We start from the raw sequence: 18,226 nt of genomic DNA, 5'->3' as shown, positions 1-18,226 counted from the left end.
TGTGTCACGTTTATATGACTCTGATAAGGTATTGCTCAGCAGTGCAGTCATCTGGAGAAATGCTAATTTCATATTTACCAGCCCCTGGAGGCTCGCTAAAACAGTTGTGTGGACAATGAGCTCAGAAAACTGAATAGAGTGGCAAGAACCTAATCAATGCCATTATTCTCCCTGTGGATGTAATTTGGGAAAATTAAATTACATAAATATGAGTAGATGAGCTGTTAAAAACATTAAGAGGGACGGGGAAGTAAATTTCCGACCACACCGCATCAGAGGTAGATGATTTTCATTCCACTGGAAAGAGGAGAAAGAAAACTCACTAAAACCACTGATAATGTGAGGGGGATTTCTAAAATATGTTTGTACTACTGAGTGGAATGTTTGTTTCTCTAAAAAGATTACTTTTGCGTTCAGATATTCAGCAAATTAATCCAATCTGGAACCAGTGCTGAATGAATACTTCATTTACAAATTAGATTTTCATGATTATGGATGTCCATCTGTCCATGTTTCCAAGGATCTACATACTGGGACTCATTTATTTTTTTATGTACAGCTTTTAATGAGTTAAGTCAGTGAATTTACATCAACTGACTTCATATAACATGAAAGCTTTTTAAGGGATAAATCTGAAAAACTAAAAGAAGCAGAATGAATGTTTTTATGTTCATCTACAGTTGAATGTCCAAGACTTGTATGAGTATCTGATTCATGTTAAAACTTGGTCAAATGTTTGGTCGGAGGTTCCAATAACTGGTTTTGCTTTCTGAAAACTGTGAAAAATACTAAAATCACAAACATGAGTTTATTCCTCTGGAGACTTTTCTTGCTCAAGAAATATTAAAAGCAACCTGTTAGTTTCATTTATTCTACTCTGTTGCCCATAAATGTTGAATATATATTTTTACCTCCTCATTAAATGATTGTGACTGTGTGATTTATTCTTGATGAAGTGTAACTGGGACTCAGTATGTAATTATTACACCTGGTCAAAAGTGTTTACTGATGTGTAGAAATAGAAATTAAAAGAGGAATGTGTCTGAAAACTAAATTATTTCAACTTCATGGGCAATAGTTTGTAATTGTGAATGTGTTTTTCCAGACATATATCACATATAGTCTAAGAAAGAAGTATTTTTGAGCCATACTTCGTAGCCTGAAAACAATTGGTTAAAACTGCAAATTATCCGTAGTATTGACAAAAAAATATCCAGCTTTAGTTGGAGACCTCTTCAAACTAGTATAAAAATAATGTTTAATCTACAGTTAAGGTTCAGCCATTAACGCTTTATAGCTATCCTTCCTCCCTCACACTTACCTGTGATCTGAACAAGCCGAAGAAATGGAATGGATGGTTTTATAATCATAGCACAAATAAAAGCAAATGAAACCACTGTTACATGATGAGCAATTTATATCAATCAAAAACTTTAAAGCAGCATATGATGTTCGACACCAATTTTTCATCAAATCTGTAAAACCCAAGCGATAGTCGTCTAAGTATCATGAATCTGTTAGTCTTTCTGTGATTATGCACTTGAATCACTTCCCTCACAGTGAACAACTTCGAAGTGTACTCCATCACAAGCAGTCCATTTGTTTACATACCAAACTGAAACCAAACCGTTACTCTGGCTTTTTCAGAATTCCATGCAGCCGCGGTATGGCTGCAGCGGCAACATGCACAGAAACGGCTTCATTGCTTCTTGAAGTGATTCAGTTGCGTAATCACAGAAAGACTAACGGATCTGTGATACTTAGGCTATTACAGATTTGAAGAAAAATTGGTGACGAACGTCATACCCTGCTATAAGATATAGTTTAGAAGCAGCAAAGAAAATGCTGGCATTGAGATGGCAGCCACCTCATACTTTATCACAGTAACAATGGATCAATTATTTTCTAGATATAGTTATGATGGAGACGTCAGTGGCCTGGATGCATGCAGCCAGTTGAAAAACCCTTAGTGTGTGGGATGCTGTTTACATTATGGTTAAAGAAAGGGTGCAACGTAATTGTCTATGACTATCCTGATCACCTATCTGTTTATATCTGTAAATTATATTCATTTTCATCTATATACGTGTATTTGTTTTTATTAGTGGTTTTCGCATTTTGAGACCCAGGTCCAGGACCCACCCATACCAACCCAGGTTGGGTTGGTATGGGTGGTTACCATCAGTTCAGGTGGGGGGGGTTTATACTTTGTGAGCCACAAAATCTTTTATCATAAAATGTGAATTTCGTTCTCTTTTTTTTTACTTTTAGAGATGCACAATGAAAATAAATTTTAAAAATTTATGAAAAAAGATATTGTTTAGAAAAGTCAGTCATCAAAAAACTGCACATCATTGTCAGTCTGCTGAAAAAAAAATTCCCACAATATTATAATGTAGAGTTGTTCCATTTTCAGTTTTTTGTCTTGTTTTGGGTTTTTTCCTATGTTTTGTATTATGTTTGTGTCTGAAATAAACTAAACAAAACTAAGAGTTGATTAACAGTCTAATAAAAACAGGAGTGACTGGTATTTGGTTGCAAATTTTGGGGGTGTTTATAAAATTGGACTTCATTTTTTTTTTCCATCCTGCACAAACTTCTGAGCTTCTTTCAAACTGTAAATGATATAAACCGACTGTGTAATCCAACGCCTGTTTGTTTTGATGAGCCTCCAGTTTTTCCATTAGTTGATTTCTGTTTTTAGGGATTATCACATCTGTGGCACTAAGTAGGATTAGTGTGTGGGGGTCAGCGAGGAATCCTCTTAAACGAGCACAAAACTGTGAGGTTTATCTGACGTAAGAAGATCAACACAAGGGTACATCTGCTGAGTTACACTTTCTTAGAAAAGGGCTCCTGTTACTGGTGCGTGGGAGATTAAAAAAACTAAGTCTGACACTTGAACGAACAAACAGGATGGAGTATGTAGAAAATATTTATTAGTACAATAGGTCACAGTTCTTCACAAATAGTTCCCATTGTGCTTGAAATAGAAGCATTTCTCATCACATGACATGTATGAACATAGAGGCATGTGCATATAACATAAATGTACATCAAACTTTCCTCTGAAACAAAACCACCTCCATAGAATTGTGCATATATTTATAGTTTTCTAAATCTATCCAGTGTTTTCTACCTTTCTAAAGCTGAACACAAAACAAGTCCTGTGTTCACATGGTCTGTCTGCGCCGCCATGTGTCATAAAAGCATCTGTAATTTGGATGTTTAATACAGCCTTTCTCACTGCAGGGCTAATAAGGAGGAATAGTTTTATGAAGGCACAGTGTTGCATGCTTCTCAGTAGCAATCAAATGTAATGACTTTAATAATTCCACACTACACCAAATGAAGTAATAATGTGCTGTAAAAGGTTTCTTCTTTGTAGCTTAAGGTCTTTTCATGTTTTTGTCACTGCCTGAATCTTACATATTGCTTTCAAGGATCTGAATTTTGCAGCCGCAGAACCTTTTACGTACGACGTTCTTTAAAAATTTAGACTGTTGAGATGAGCGGAAGTACCATTAGAGATGTAGCCCACACGTCTCATCACACGTAAAATGGAAAAGATCTGAATTTGACACTGATTTAAATCTTTCACGTCTTAAGTCATATCTGCGAAAAGGATTTGAAGTGTCCAGAATGCCAATGCTGGTTTCAGTCGACACACTTCAGAAATAATACTAACACAGCAAAAATGAGTCAAATGTTAGTGAGTATGATTTAACTTCACCTGCAGCAGAAAATGTTATATGTTTAAGACACATTTTACTCATGTTACAGTCATTCATCGTGGTCATTGGAATAAAAACCTGCATTTCATTGTGATTAGTTTTATTAACTGTATTTAACATAATGAAATTATACTCTAGTAATAAAAACAGGAAAATATATTCTTTTTGGGGGGCTGGTATAAGATAATCAAAATTACAAAGTCATTTTGTCAAATGTCTCCACCTTTAACTGTAAAAATCAATGACATACATCATCAATAGTATCATTTTAACACCAGGATATTTCTCTTCTACATAACTTTTCATGATTTCATTGGTAGCAGTTAATACTAACTAGTACACTCATCAAAAACTCAACATCTTTACTCTTTTTGAAGGAACAGTCAGTCACTCTCTTTCTTTTATTTAGAATCGCATCAAACGTTCAGGGCATTTAACAAACTATTTTTGTGTCGACTTCCATGTAAGTTTTTTCTCTAAATTTAACATTTCCTATGTGATTTATCACTATTTATTAAAACATTATTCTCTGCGATTTGCTTTTTTTTTTTTTTTTTTTTTATGAAAATCAGGTATTCTCCTTATTTAATTTACTGATCATGTCGATGTTTGTAAAAACTCTGAAGTTATTTCGAAGGTTATTATATCAAAATAGAGAAAACCGAAGAAAAAAATGACTTATATGTCATTAACTTAAAGTGCAAGGAGTCATCTACAACCACTGTCATTGATCAAACTCCATGGGTTTTACTGGTGAATCCATGTTGTAGTAGATGACGGTGTTTCCATGTTCACTACGGAGCCTCTGAACGTCCAAATGGGTCATATCTGATGACCATAAAAAGCCAAAAAAACGTATTTTATCTGAATTATTCAATGTATTGATAGGATTAGCAGTTGAAAAGTTATTAACATTTTAGTTCAACAGATGCTTTTGGTTGCCAGTGACTGTTTAGATCTTTAAGGGTTAAATATCATTTCTCTATAATTCTGTTTTTTTTTTTTTTTTTTTAATGTTTTAATGTATTAGGCTTTTAACACAAGAAAATACTCTTCACAATGTATTTTGGAAAATTGTGCAAGTTTTAAAATATGATTTGCAATTTACATTTAAGTTAGAATCAAACAGAACCATATCATTTTAGACTGAAGACCTTTTTACGCGAATGATTTTTGCTCAAGTAAAGAAGCTAATTATCCTTCCATTACAGGATGTTGGCCATGATTTCATGAGTAGATCTGTCCTTTACTACAGAGACTGTGCTTATCGATGCTACTGTCAGCTCTGGCCTCTTTTTGTCTTTATTTCTGAACTCTGACTATAAGCAGCAACTGTGTTTCCTCTACAAGTCTGATGTTTTTTTTTTCCGTTCTAGAATTAAAAAAACCAGGCCCATTACAACCAACAAACACTGGCTCGAACCCAAATGAGTTCTCACTCCTGTGATGACAAGCCCATTTATTTTTAGTAAGCTGAATTTTTGATGGAAATGGGGCTTCAGAAAACCTAGGCATCTTTTTCCCCTCCGCTGTGCCCGTCTCAGCTTGTCTCATGTCTCTGTAAGAGAAAAGGCATGCTGGCAACATAAATTATCTATATGAATAATGAATAATATAGAATAATGGTTATTTCTGTCATGTGGGAGAATATTTCCTTCTTTAGTATAGACAGAATCAAGCAGACCACTGAAGCTCCTAACCTTATGTAACTTAAAGTGAATTTTGGTCAGTTTTATTGTAAAAGAAAGTCCGACATTTGTATATATCACCAATGACAAACCACATTATTTGTTTGTTAACACTCTAGCAGCAAAACTATTGGTTGAATTCATACTAAATTGGTTTTAATTATTGCCAGTGACCCAGAATAGATGTCATTACATTTTCAGAAAAGTAGGTGAAAGTTCAACTTTTTTATTAAGTTTAATCCCCCCCCCCCCCATTTACTTATAATGGGTGAAATTTCAAATGTCTTTAGCAGCAAAGCTATTGGATGAATTCATACCAAATTGGGTTTATAGACTGCCAGCGACCAAGTTCAAATTTTTTTTTTTAAATCTTTTTTCTTCTCCCATTTACTTATAATGGGCAAAATTTCAAACGTCTATAAAAACATCCATTTTGTTTCAATTTACCTCAAACTTGGCACATATAGAGAAACAATTGATATGCTGACATCACCACATGCATAGACATGATGACATCAGTTGGATCGATGCCAAAATAAGCTACAATAAGTGCGAGGGCCGGGGTTTGTTATGCCTGGCACCACTTGTTACTGATAGCAATAGATTTAGTTTGGATGTTATCATTGATCTGCACATTTTTTAATTGTATTGTAATTTCTATCATCATCTACAGCTTAACATCTGGGGAAGTAAATGTTATGGTTGTAAATTTTTGTTTGTCTGATGATCCTTAAATAAAATAAATTCATCAATTGTCCATGTTGTATAAACACCTTGGGTTTTAAAATATGTGAAATTATTGCTTAAAAAACTCATGTTTTGCTAAATCTTTTTCTGAAGGCATACATTTTAATCATTTATTTTTTATGGATTTATCAGTGTTTTCCTCTATTCCTCCTGTTCATGAAATGTCCTCAGAGCATATGTTAAGTAAACAAACATGACCTTATATTTTTCTTCTATTTTTGTTGCTACATCGGACATTACATTATCGTGGTCATACTGATATTGCCTGTGAATACTGTCAACAAATGGATTTATTCATGCTCACCTGCAGTGTAAACACTTCGCTGAGTCTCTCGGTGACTTCAGCCTCATCTCTACATCTGGACTAAATGTGAAGACATATGAAAATATGCAAACAGATGCATCAAGTGGAAAAACTAACATTTGTGAAGCAAAAATCTGAACAAAAAATCTAAGTGTCTGTATCTAAAGGCCGGTCCACCTATTTAGTTGTGGAAATCCACCTTCTATGGCTACTGAAGAAACAAATATGACAATTTATGTCTGTTTAAAACATGTTAGGGTCACAATCATATACAGTGTCATTTCGTCTTGTATGTATGCACCATATAAGTTGATGCATATGTGTCAACAAAGCCTAAAATTCACGGCTTTCATACAAATTATGACTGTGGCTGTAGTGTTTACTCATGAGAATAATTAATATTTGGTAGAAACCAAGATGGAAAACTCCATGATCACACTAGTTAGCATCTTATTCCATTGTTCATCGAGCTTATCGGTCCATGTTTTATGGAAATTAGAGGCTCTGCTAAAATATTTCTTTGAAAATCAGGCTGCTTGGCCAGAGTTTTCTGTTGTATAATTCATAATGAACCTGGCAGTTGAAATAATAAGAGTTCATCAGTTGCTTGAGGAAATTACTCTGAGACAGTTTCCACATCTGTAAAGCCTTTCCTTATTGTCTGTCAGTGTAAAATAATGCAAATGACTGTGTGGCCTCAGTGAATCAAATATGCACCATCTGCATCCAGAGGCACACATCTACTTTATGTGACATGCAGAGAATCAGACACAAATGATTCAATAACAAACCAGTGCATCATGCTGTTTCCAGTGGAGCATCCAACAGAGATGCAACTACGCTCTCCTGTTTAGACTCCCTCAAAATCTGTAATAATATAAACAGATTTAAGTCGCAATAAATCAGTATCACCTCAAGCTATTTTTCCAGTAAAGTGCCCATGGAAAAATAATTCAGACTTATATACAAACATACAGCTGTCAGCTTTAAGTACCCTCTGAGTTCAGTCTTCAAAAAGTGCGCTACGACCTCGAACTTCCCAACACCTGGGTCCCTTTTGAGCCGACAGGGACACGTGGGACACAAGCTGCACTGTTACCTAATCTGAAAGGTGTGGCCAATGCAGCCTCAGCCACCCCAGTAATCCAGATATTACTGGAGTCCAGCTGAGTAACCATTATACTGTTACCTGGTGAATAAAATTCCTCTTACATCCTTCAAGAGAAGATATCTTCTTTGTCCAGTTCTGGTGAAGCAGGTCTAGAAATGTCAAAAAGATGCTGTGGAGAACCAGCACTTGGTTTCCTCTCTTTGAGGAGTTGAAGTGCTTCCATAAGTTGCGCTTCCAGGCCAGACATTCGGACATTCAGGTTCTTGAGGTCGTCCTTCAGCTCCAGCTTGAGCTCCTGAAGCGAGGCCTGAAGCGTTTGTTCTGGGATTGGGTAGAAGGAGTGTCTGCTTTCAGGTTGGACGGGGCTGCGATCCTGCGGTGTGAGGCGATAATCACCTACTTTGTCCAGGCGGAGGTCACTTTTGGTGATACCGCTGTCACATGAGTCTGTCTTCTTTAAAGAGGTCTGCGAGTCGTGTACCTTGGACCGTTCAGGCAGAGTCTCCATGGATTCGGCTTTGGAGACTTTGTTCCAGTTGTCGGCTTTGGCCATGGACTCTTTGAAACGACCCCAGCCTTTGACTTTGACCGGTTCAGCAGTGCGACACCCCACGAGGGAAACAGGAGGTGGCACCTGGAGCTTCCCCTTCTCTGAGGTGGGGGGTGTTGATGATGATGGCGTTGAAGATGAGGGCGTCGCCGGGCTTTCTGTCACGGTGACAATGCTGGTGGTGGCGATGGTGGTTTTAGCTACAGAGGCCTCGACGTACACCTGGCCTTTCTCGATGTCATGCTCATCCAGGTCTGGTTTCTCAGTTTGCAGCCGGGCTTCCTTCTGCTGACGGAAACGCTGGAAGAGTTTTCGGACTGGGTGGTCCGGCGGCAGGTTTAGAGGGGCTTCATTTTTACGTCTCTGCCGCTCCTCCTCCTCTCTTTTCACATCACTGATTTTTCGGAAGACGATCTAAAAAGACAATTGTATGTTTTATAAATATAACATCTGAATGAAAGAACCACTACAAAATATGTAAATGAGACAAACACAGTAACATTTCTATTCAAGGTGCAATGCGTAGAATCTACATGTTTTAGTTTGTTTTTCTGTTGTCTTTTTGGGGTATATGTTGATGCTAACAGACTCCCTTTCTAAGTTTGCATTAACTATGTAAATTGTCCACTATTTCTACTACAGAGGAGAGCACACCAGATGCAGTGAAAAACCTGAGCTCAACCATAATAAAGTTAGCGGAAAATCTGATCCAAGTCCTCTACGTATGCAGATCTCTGTGTAGTATTGTAGCTGTTGTCATAACTGATACGAGGCTGGTCATTTTTTAGGGTTTGTTATGATACATTAACACAAACCAATCAGTTAGCCCTTTATCAGGCAAGTGACTATTTTTGGTCATTTCCACACACATCACAGGACAGTGACATCAACAGTTATAGTGAGGACAGTGAATCCACAATCTTAGGTTAAATGGAGTCTACAGGGTCTGTAAGGTCCACCTCTGCATGAACAGTGAGTGTACCTGCTTTGTTAGGTACCATGAAGTAATGGTACTAATGTAAGGAATAATATTCAAAGGGAGAATGTTGGTCTAATATTTTAAAAATGTTGTTCTAATGCTCTAAAACAGGGGTGTCAAACTCATTTTAGTTCTGGGGCCAGATTCAGCTAAATTTTATCTGAAGTGGGCCGGACCAGTAAAATAATAACATAATAATATATAAATAATGTCAGCTCCAAACTTTTCTCTGTTTTAGAGCAAAAAAAGTTAATTTACATTATGAAAAGGTTTACATCTACAAACTATCTTTTAAAAAGAAGTGAATAACATGAACAAAATGGAAAAGTATAATTTTAACAATATTCTGTCTCAGTTTATCATTTACACATGTACATTATAACTTATAGATCACAGTGGATCTACAAACACACAAAACATTCAGTAACACGCAGAATATTGATAAAAAAAAATGAAAAAAAACCTAAGGCATTTCAGGTTTTTCATATTTGTTCAGGTGGTTCACATTTTTTGCCAAATTATACTTTGTTATAGTGTAAATGCATGAAAATATTTACATTTACAAAGAGAAAAATTTGGAGTTGTCATTATTTATCTGTTATTATGATTGTATTTTACTGGTCCTGCCCACTGGAGATTGAATTAGTCTGAATGTGGAACCTGAACTAAAAGAATTGTTAATATCTTAGTGTAATTTTTGCATTTCACAACTTCATCCCAAGGGCCGGACTGGACCTTTGGCGGGCCGGATTTGGCCCCCGGGTCGCATGTTTGACACCTGTGTTCTAAAATATGTTGCTTTCACCCTACATATGTTTTTCTTGCATTTTTATATAAACTTCTTGTATTTTTTTTTATTTTGCCACTCATGGGCAAGGAACCAAATATGGTAACTTCATTTACCTTGATTTTCTACATGACAATAAAAAATTTTGAAAAATTTCACAAAAGTAAGTAGAAAAGCACTCGGAGAGCACAGACCTACACCAAGGCAGATCAGCGTGCCCCCCCAAGCCCCCCACCCCACCCCACCCCCTGATCACCACCAAAATGTAACCATTTGTTCCTTGTACCAGTATCAACATTTTCTGAAAATTTCATCAAAATCCGTCCATAACTTTTTGAGTTATCTTGCTAACAAACAAACAAACAAACAAACAAACAAACAAACAAACAAACCCCAATGAAAACACTAGAAGCCCTTGGAGAGTGCAGACCTCCACCAAGGCAGATCAGTGCCCCGGATTTGGATAAAAATTTCAGGAAATGTTGATACTGGCACAAGGAACAAATGAGTAAATTTTGGTATCAACATTTCCTGAAATTTTCATCCAAATCCGTCCATAATTTTTTGAGTTATCTTGCACACAAACAGACAGACAGACAGACAAACAAACCAACGCCGACAAAAACATAACCTCCTTGGCAGAGGTAATAAAGTCTTGTTATGTCCTCCAATAACACACTAAGGTGGAAATTTAGAATTTCAGAGCCTTTCTCTGGCTGCCTTATAAAGGGTTAATATAATTCACATTTGCTACATATTGTGCCTTTAAATCATATTAGCCTCTTTAAGTGCTCAAATACTTAAAAATCTAAATACATAAATCCAGTGATTTGGTGTGGTGTCTAGCTTTTTAATGGATAATTTTTTGTGAAGATATATTTCAAATTGTATGTGCTTTGCAAATGTCACCTTAAAGAGTCTTTTCCCATGACACCAAGGGAAAGTTCATAAGTTGCCTTTGGCTTCGGTGGTTGAAGACACAGCCTACTGTAAGCTCACTGAGCCGCTGCCAATAGACAGGTATGTTTTATGTATTCACTAGTTTCCTGCTGCTTTTCAGAAAGACTCATGAAACAGTAATTTGGTTGAACAGCCACATGTTAAAAAGATCTGCATTATTATGGGTGAGTTGCTTCTGGTACCGATAAGAAATTAAACTGAAGTATGATTTGAGTAACAGACCTGGGAGTTTAAGGGTTTATCAGAGCATGAAACACTGCACAGCTGTTTATAACACTGGGCCGCACTGGTTCTGGAGATCTGCTTTAGAAGTAAATGTGCTAAAACCTACATACATATAAGATGAATTGAAAATTAAATTGCTGGTTGGGTAATGGTTTCACGATACACGATACAGTGTTGTTACATCTATACATTTATAAGTCTGAAATCTGAAAAATTCCTATATTTGAATGCGTAAATAGTGTTTTAAAGAATAACTTGTAGCTCAGAGACAAATACTCCTTTTGAATAAAATCCATTCTCTTATTAATTCAGGGAATTTTATATTTGGATCCAATACTGCATATTGAAAACTATAGCCACTAGCATTTTTGACTTAATTTTTCGTTATTAATGAAGAGCATTTTACTTGTAGACCAGTATAATGTGATGAATTTGCATTTAGGTAAATTGCAGAATACAACAGAATACAATATTCATATGATAAACTCATCTGCTAGAACTTTATGTATTTACTTGTCACTCATTCCTCTATAATGTCAGATTGTTTTGTGGCTTTAGTTCAGACAAGTTGAATGTTTTTGCTGAGAGATTTTACATTTGCATCGTCACAACAGTCATAAATGGAATTTTTTGGCAATGGAAGAGAAGAGCTGCACAAATATTTCTCAGTTTAAGAGGTTGTATAAGGAGAGAATAGAGAAGCTTAATAAAAACATGTAATGAAATAGTTTTACTTATGGATTTTGGATTTGTTTTTTTTTTGTTGACTGTTGTGTAATCTGTTTTTACTGTAATAGCTGTAATGGCAACTTATCTGATGTAAGCAGATGTTTTAAGAAAGGGACAAATATTCTAAGTTTTCTTCATCCTGCTCTTTTCCACTCAGATTGGAATAAATAAATAAATAAAATACTTAAAACTGGCTCAGGTTAGTTTGGATGGAGCCTCTCTCCAATCTGAGCCCTGCAATAGAAAATACACACTAAATAACTCTGAGATGTGGAGTGCTCAGTTTCATTTTTCCTGCCACGTGTGCTCCTATAATCCTCCTGTTTCATATCATCTCTTGCAGAATATACAGTACATTTCATATCTTTTAATTTGATGTCTGCTCTTTTCTCGTCCCCGAGCCTGACACTGAAATCTGAACGACACAAACCCATCCATCATTTCTGAAAAGTGAACACACATTGTCCATTTCCCTCGTCAGATTCTCATCGACTTGGAGAGCAGAACACATGCGTGTGCTGGATTTTCCATTTCAACAACACAACCTCATGAGTTTCATTTGAAAGCAGCATTTGGCTCCTTCTTCAATCTATCTCTGGATTTCCCAGCTGTATACGTTCACAAAGTATTGGACCCTGGTGAATAGTTAGTTTAATGCAGAAGATGAGATTGCCTCTGAATATGCAGGCAATTCAATCTCACTGAATCTCTCCGGGACAGGTTAACCTTATTATGAATGAGGCGATGATTGGTAGCTACAGTTGTCTCGACGTCTTAGCTGTTTGTGTCTGAATAAAGGTTGTATGACTTATGTACAGTGTTCTGTAATGTTTTTCAGATGTCTAACCTACATGAACTTCGACTTCTTTCTGCTTTTATAAATTGTACCAAGAATGGCATACGGAAATACGGGTGGATCATAAAAGAATAATACTGATTGTCATAATATAGCTCCATTATCAATATAAACATTTTTTTTCCATCTTTTGTGGTTTATTTCATTGTGTTTTGTTGTTTTACTACTTTTACATATTTTGATTAGGGCTGTAAAAAAAAGGTAACGCGCCAACGTGGATTAATCCATCATCATGATCCATCTGCTTAAAAATTTTAACGCAGTTAACCCATCTGCAGCGCAGAATGACTCTCTGGCAGCGCATTTGGAGCAGTTTGTCCAAGTAGAGTTAGCACTGCACATGAACAAATGGGCAGTTGATCTGGTATTGACAGGCAACAGAACCAACCCACAGAGATGGAAGACACTAAACAGCACGTTTACCCTCTGGATGAAAATATGAGGACAAAAAAACAAGACGGAACAGCTGTTTCAAGTTATTTTGTTTCAAGTTGTTTGTTGAAACTGTTACAGGTGTTGAATAAACAAATTAAGTGCATATTCCCTTCTTTCTTGAGTCTGTTTGCTCATGCAAAATGAAACGCCATTAATATAGATTGGAAATTAATGATATTTAATTGTGATTAACCAAAATTAATCCACAGCAACCCTGTGATTAATCTGATTAAAATTTTTTATCATTGGATGTTTTTGTTTTGATGTTTGTAAAACATCAAAATTTGTGCTGTCAAACGATAAAAAAATGTAACATCTTGTCATTCAAATTTTTTGGTACATTCACTCTTTATGTTTGTTCTGCTGCTTGGCAAAATTTACTTTTTGTTGAATAAAAGCTCAAAGACTCCCAAAATTGAGTTTAATCAAAATAAAATTAAAAAAAGAATAAAATAATCCAAAGAAACAAAACAAACAAAATCTCTTTATTTTGTTTTAATGTGCTTTGACATTCAAATAACCTAATAGTGTCATTAGTGGTTAAAAAGAAGTGTTATGTCAATGATGCCAATGTATTAGATTGTAGAGATATGCACTGAATATATTTACAATGTGAGGTCATCAAATTAATGTGGCCACTAGACGGAGTAGTGAGTCACTTTCTCCCAAGGTGAAGAAAAACTAACACCATGGGGTATTTGACCAAAACACCAGAAAATAACAGGATGCAACTAGAACTGCTGAGAAACAACTTTTTGCGTCAAAGACAGCGACAAAGTGATAAAAGATAGAAGCACTGTTACTGTTTTCATCACTGAACAAAGCTCTAAATGAAAACAATGGAGTTTGATGCTGAAATCATGGGGGATTTTGATTATGAGTTTTATAAAGGTCTCTGCTTGTCTTTGCTAAGTTGCTCTTTGTTGATTTGAAGTTCAGACTAAATGATGACAGTTCTGACCTTGTTTGGATGATTCCAAACAGATCTTTAGTGCAGCTATCGACAACACAAATCGTGCAGAAAATGGAGGTGACTTATGGTTTTACTCTTTTCTGGCTGTTTCCTGTCTAAAATCAAAGCGTAGCTAACAGAGTAACAGTAAAGTATCAAATGATGCAGCACATGAGGAGTATTAGACACTGTTGTAAGTGTCTAATAACATTGGAACAGTAACAGTATAACCTGTTACCTGTTGTTAAGTTTTAGTTTAGTCAGCGATACAGTCTGTGGATACTGTGTTCTGGTACACGACATCCCCCTGCTGTTGAGAGTTTGGAATATATTAATACTACATACACATATACCGTTAAAGCCATGTCAAAGTCTGGCCTCTTCAACTAAAAATCAAACCTGTACAAGATTAGATTAGTGCTTCTTTTTTTTCTGACAAAGTTAGTAGGGATGAGTGATTTACCTTGCTGACATGTTTCGACTACGTCTGCAGACTTCCTCAGACGTAATCGAAACATGTCAACAAGGTAAATCAGTCATCCTTACTAACTTTGTCGGAAAAAAGGAATCGCTAATCTAATATAAGAAAAACGACAAAATGAACCTAATCAATCAAACCTGTACAAACTCTCAACAGGAAGAAATAATAAAGAGCACTGCACAAAGTTACATTCTACAAAAACAAACCAGCAATTATGAGCTGGCGAGCTAAATACAATTATAAAACTCAGTGAACATGTTAGGTTAAAAAAGCTCTCATTAAAAATAATATCCCCAACCAAGGGAAAGAAACTGGTCAGTTCAAAATCTAATTAGTTCTATTGTGAAAGGCATAAAAACAGAGGAGGAGAACAAAAGGTTAACTCTCTGTGTACTCATTAAAACACTTCTGAGAAATGTTTTTGATGGAGAAAGAATTATTCATCTTTGGTAGGGCCTCTAATGTGTTTGTCACCATCGTTTTCAGTCAGTTTGGTTGAAGTTTTGTGGTCTTTGATTAAAAATATAAAGATGTGCTTCAACTACTGTTTCAGAATATTTGTAGAGTCACTCACTCTCTTTCTCAGGTTGTACGTGAGCAGCAGATTTCTGGAAAAGTGGTTGGAAAAAGCCGTGTAGAACTCCAGCACCTTCTGCAGAGCGTCACGTTTAATGACGTGGAGGTCGCAGTAGGTCAGAGCTCGGACGTTGGCGCAGGCTTGGGCCAGAGTCACCTCTTTCCAGAAAACATCACCGAACACATCCCCCTTACCTGTAGAAAAAGGAAAAGACAGATTAACTTACATTTATACTGTGGTTCAAATGTCCACTACAAACTAGAGAGACTGTAATTCAACAGATACACTCATTTTTTATTTTTTTATGTTTTAACAATAAGATAAAACACATCTGCAGCTAATTATAGATGTGGAAACTTGTGAATGCTTTGTGTCATTTTAGCAGCATGAAGCCCTTTGTGTATTTCAAAGGAAACACATTTACAGTTTTTGGTAGACTTTTGATGTGCTCGGTCTCTGCAGAATCATAAAAAAACAAGTCTTAAAAAGCTGAAAAGTGAAGTCAGAAGCCACTTTTACACAGAGATCCTGGAAAAAAGCTGAGATGGTGATCCCACCTTTTTTCCACCACTGAACGATTTCCACAGCCAAGCCAAAGGAGTAACAGAGGTGAGACAGGCTAGACTTTTACACAGTGGACCTGTGTTCCGCAATCAAAGGGGCAGTGACACAGCGCAGCATATAGTGTGGCGTATAGTGTGTCAGAAATACCCAAGCAGAGTCTTTCACTGTTCCACAAATGTTCGCATGGATGGAGTCCTCCGCCTGAAGTGACAGCAGCTCGCGGACCTCGGTGTCTCCCCAGTTCGACATCTTTCTGGTCGCGTTGATATGTTTGTTTACTGTGCACGGCCTGCGGTCATTTTAAAATCCCCCCTGGTGCGGGGGTCACACACGCAGTACGTCATCAAAACGTCATACCTTGGTTGCGGAACGAGAGGTGTTCCTTCCACATAGCGTTCCATAATCATGATTCCACCTTTATCACAGCTCTGTTACTACCTCCAGAGGTGTTACAGAGCCCTGACAGAGGTGGGACCAAATGATCCCACCATTTTGCTTACATAGACATTGTTCCGGAATAAAGGTGAAATATACCTGGAACAGAAGTGCTGTGTAAAAGGAGCTAGTGTCAAAATCTGCAGTAACTTGAATGTCCACTGGGGGTTCACTACAAAAAGAGGATGGCTGGATTTTCTTCTTTTTTGCCAAAAACAAAACAAAACTAATGCAAAGAACAAATATGAAGCAAACATTCTTTTATGGAGATAAGTTAATCCTTTTCAGAGGAAAACTGACTAATATTCTACTGTCTTCTAGGGCTCCTGTCAGTCATGGTTCCTTAGTATCATCATCACTTTTGTCCCCCTTGCGGCGCCCCTGGCAGGAAGCCACTATTGGTCCTTCTCCAAACAACAAATGTTCACTGCCACAGTGCTGCAATGTTAATGTTATAATTGTTAACTTATCATTACTGGATTAATGAACCAGTGAAATGTCACTAAAGACATGCATCAATGCGTGTAAGTTACAGAACTGCTACTGTACATGGATCAAAAAGCCTGGGACTGAAGCATTAACATATGAATGCTGAGGTCAATTATTCACTGCTGGTGACAAGTCGACTTACAACAATTATTTTATATTTTTTCATACATGAGGTTGTCATTTTCTCTTTATACAGACTGGCAAAGCAGACAACACATAACTGAGCTCCAACTGATGGTCGGTTAAGTATTGTCTCTATGGGGTGGTAGGTCAGAAGAGAAAGGACTGTTTACTGGTTTCTGTGGGCTTCTTTTTTTTGCAGTGATTTAAAATCAAAGAGAGTATTATGTTTCTGTGAACATTATTTAACCACTGTGTATCTGCTGAGCTCAATAATCAGGCTGTAAATATGAGTCACAAAGATCGTCTCACTTTTAATTCCAAATTGGAGATATCCAGAATTTCTACTTATAACAATGTTTATGTAGCAGCATGAAAATGCATTGAAATATTTCTAAAAACCACCACTAGACCAGTTCAAAGTAAATAAACCTGATTATCACTAGTGACACTGAGTATCAGATTTACAGACGGATGGTGGATTGTTTGCTTATAATAATCCTCTGCTGTGATTTGACGTCACCTGAAAAGAACCTATTAAAGGAGTGGCCGATGTGATTGACAGGTAAATGTCATCAGACTTTGTTGTCCTGTGTGGGCTTTGATTGACAGCTAGGATTAGCTCCCCTGCCAAATTAGACAATCTGACCTCTTGTTTTTACCAAATTACACTTACTTTTCTCCTTGATCGGCAGCTCCAGTGTAGTGTTAGAGGATTCTGTCAAGTTTACTGCTAGTTAATTACAATAAACACCATTATTTAACTGTATTAGTAGCATTAATTTGCATTGAATTATATGGTCTGTCATTTAGCCTGCTAATTAGCTCAGGTAGCTGTAATTAGTGTGTTTATACATGATAATATTGTGATCAAACATAATTGTATGTGTTAACATTTATTAAGTAGCTGAAATATATTTATGGTGTTAATTATTACACTGTTAGTTGATGTGATCTGTGTTTTCAACATGATCCAGTTTCAATATTTATAATTCTTCAACTCAACCCAAAAAATTAACGTGATGGCCTTACTGTGCTTTATGTTAGGCCTCAAAATTTAAAAAATGAAGAAAGAAAGAAAGAAAGAAAAATATATATATTATCGATTTAATCTATTTACACAATGCTCAGTTTTCATGGAGAATTTGTTCAAATCATCATTTTCAAACAGGGTTATATTCAGTTTAACATGCGAGTGGATGAGACTCCAGCTCCTGCCAACCAAGACAAATTCTGATTTAATACTGCAGTGTCATATGATTCATCCAGACCGTAGAGGCCAAAGTCCTGCACCAGTCACCCCTGACAGCTGTATTTGGCCAAGATCCTCGAGACTCTGGAATGAACTACCGAATGAGACTGTGTGAGCTCTAATGCTTCAGCGCCTCAAACTTTTGGCTTTGAAGTAGCTGAGGGTCACTGTGCATGGACAGATTTTTAGCTTCTCATGAATAAAGTATCAATAAAACAAACATATTTTTAGGTCCTATTCAGCAGTGAAAG

At 36.5% G+C, this 18,226-nt stretch overlaps 1 protein-coding gene across 3 annotated transcripts in view; it reads right to left on the bottom strand.

The window, feature by feature from the left end:
• Positions 1-5,935: 5,935 nt before the first annotated feature.
• The window catches only part of LOC115433745 (potassium voltage-gated channel subfamily H member 1-like), a 47,458-nt gene continuing 35,167 nt past the window's right edge, over positions 5,936-18,226 (bottom strand). For all 3 annotated transcript variants that reach the window (XM_030155210.1, XM_030155211.1, XM_030155212.1), the window contains 2 exons: positions 15,113-15,309; positions 5,936-8,548 (listed from right to left, as the gene is read on the bottom strand). In XM_030155210.1, the coding sequence (XP_030011070.1) occupies positions 7,691-8,548; positions 15,113-15,309 (1,055 nt within the window). In that variant the 3' untranslated portion in view covers positions 5,936-7,690. The remainder of the gene's footprint in view (positions 8,549-15,112; positions 15,310-18,226) is intronic.

Source organism: Sphaeramia orbicularis, chromosome 15 (genome assembly GCF_902148855.1).
Source record: "Sphaeramia orbicularis chromosome 15, fSphaOr1.1, whole genome shotgun sequence".
In the NCBI taxonomy this organism is placed as follows: domain Eukaryota; kingdom Metazoa; phylum Chordata; class Actinopteri; order Kurtiformes; family Apogonidae; genus Sphaeramia; species Sphaeramia orbicularis.
This window is presented reverse-complemented; position numbering and strand designations above follow the sequence as displayed.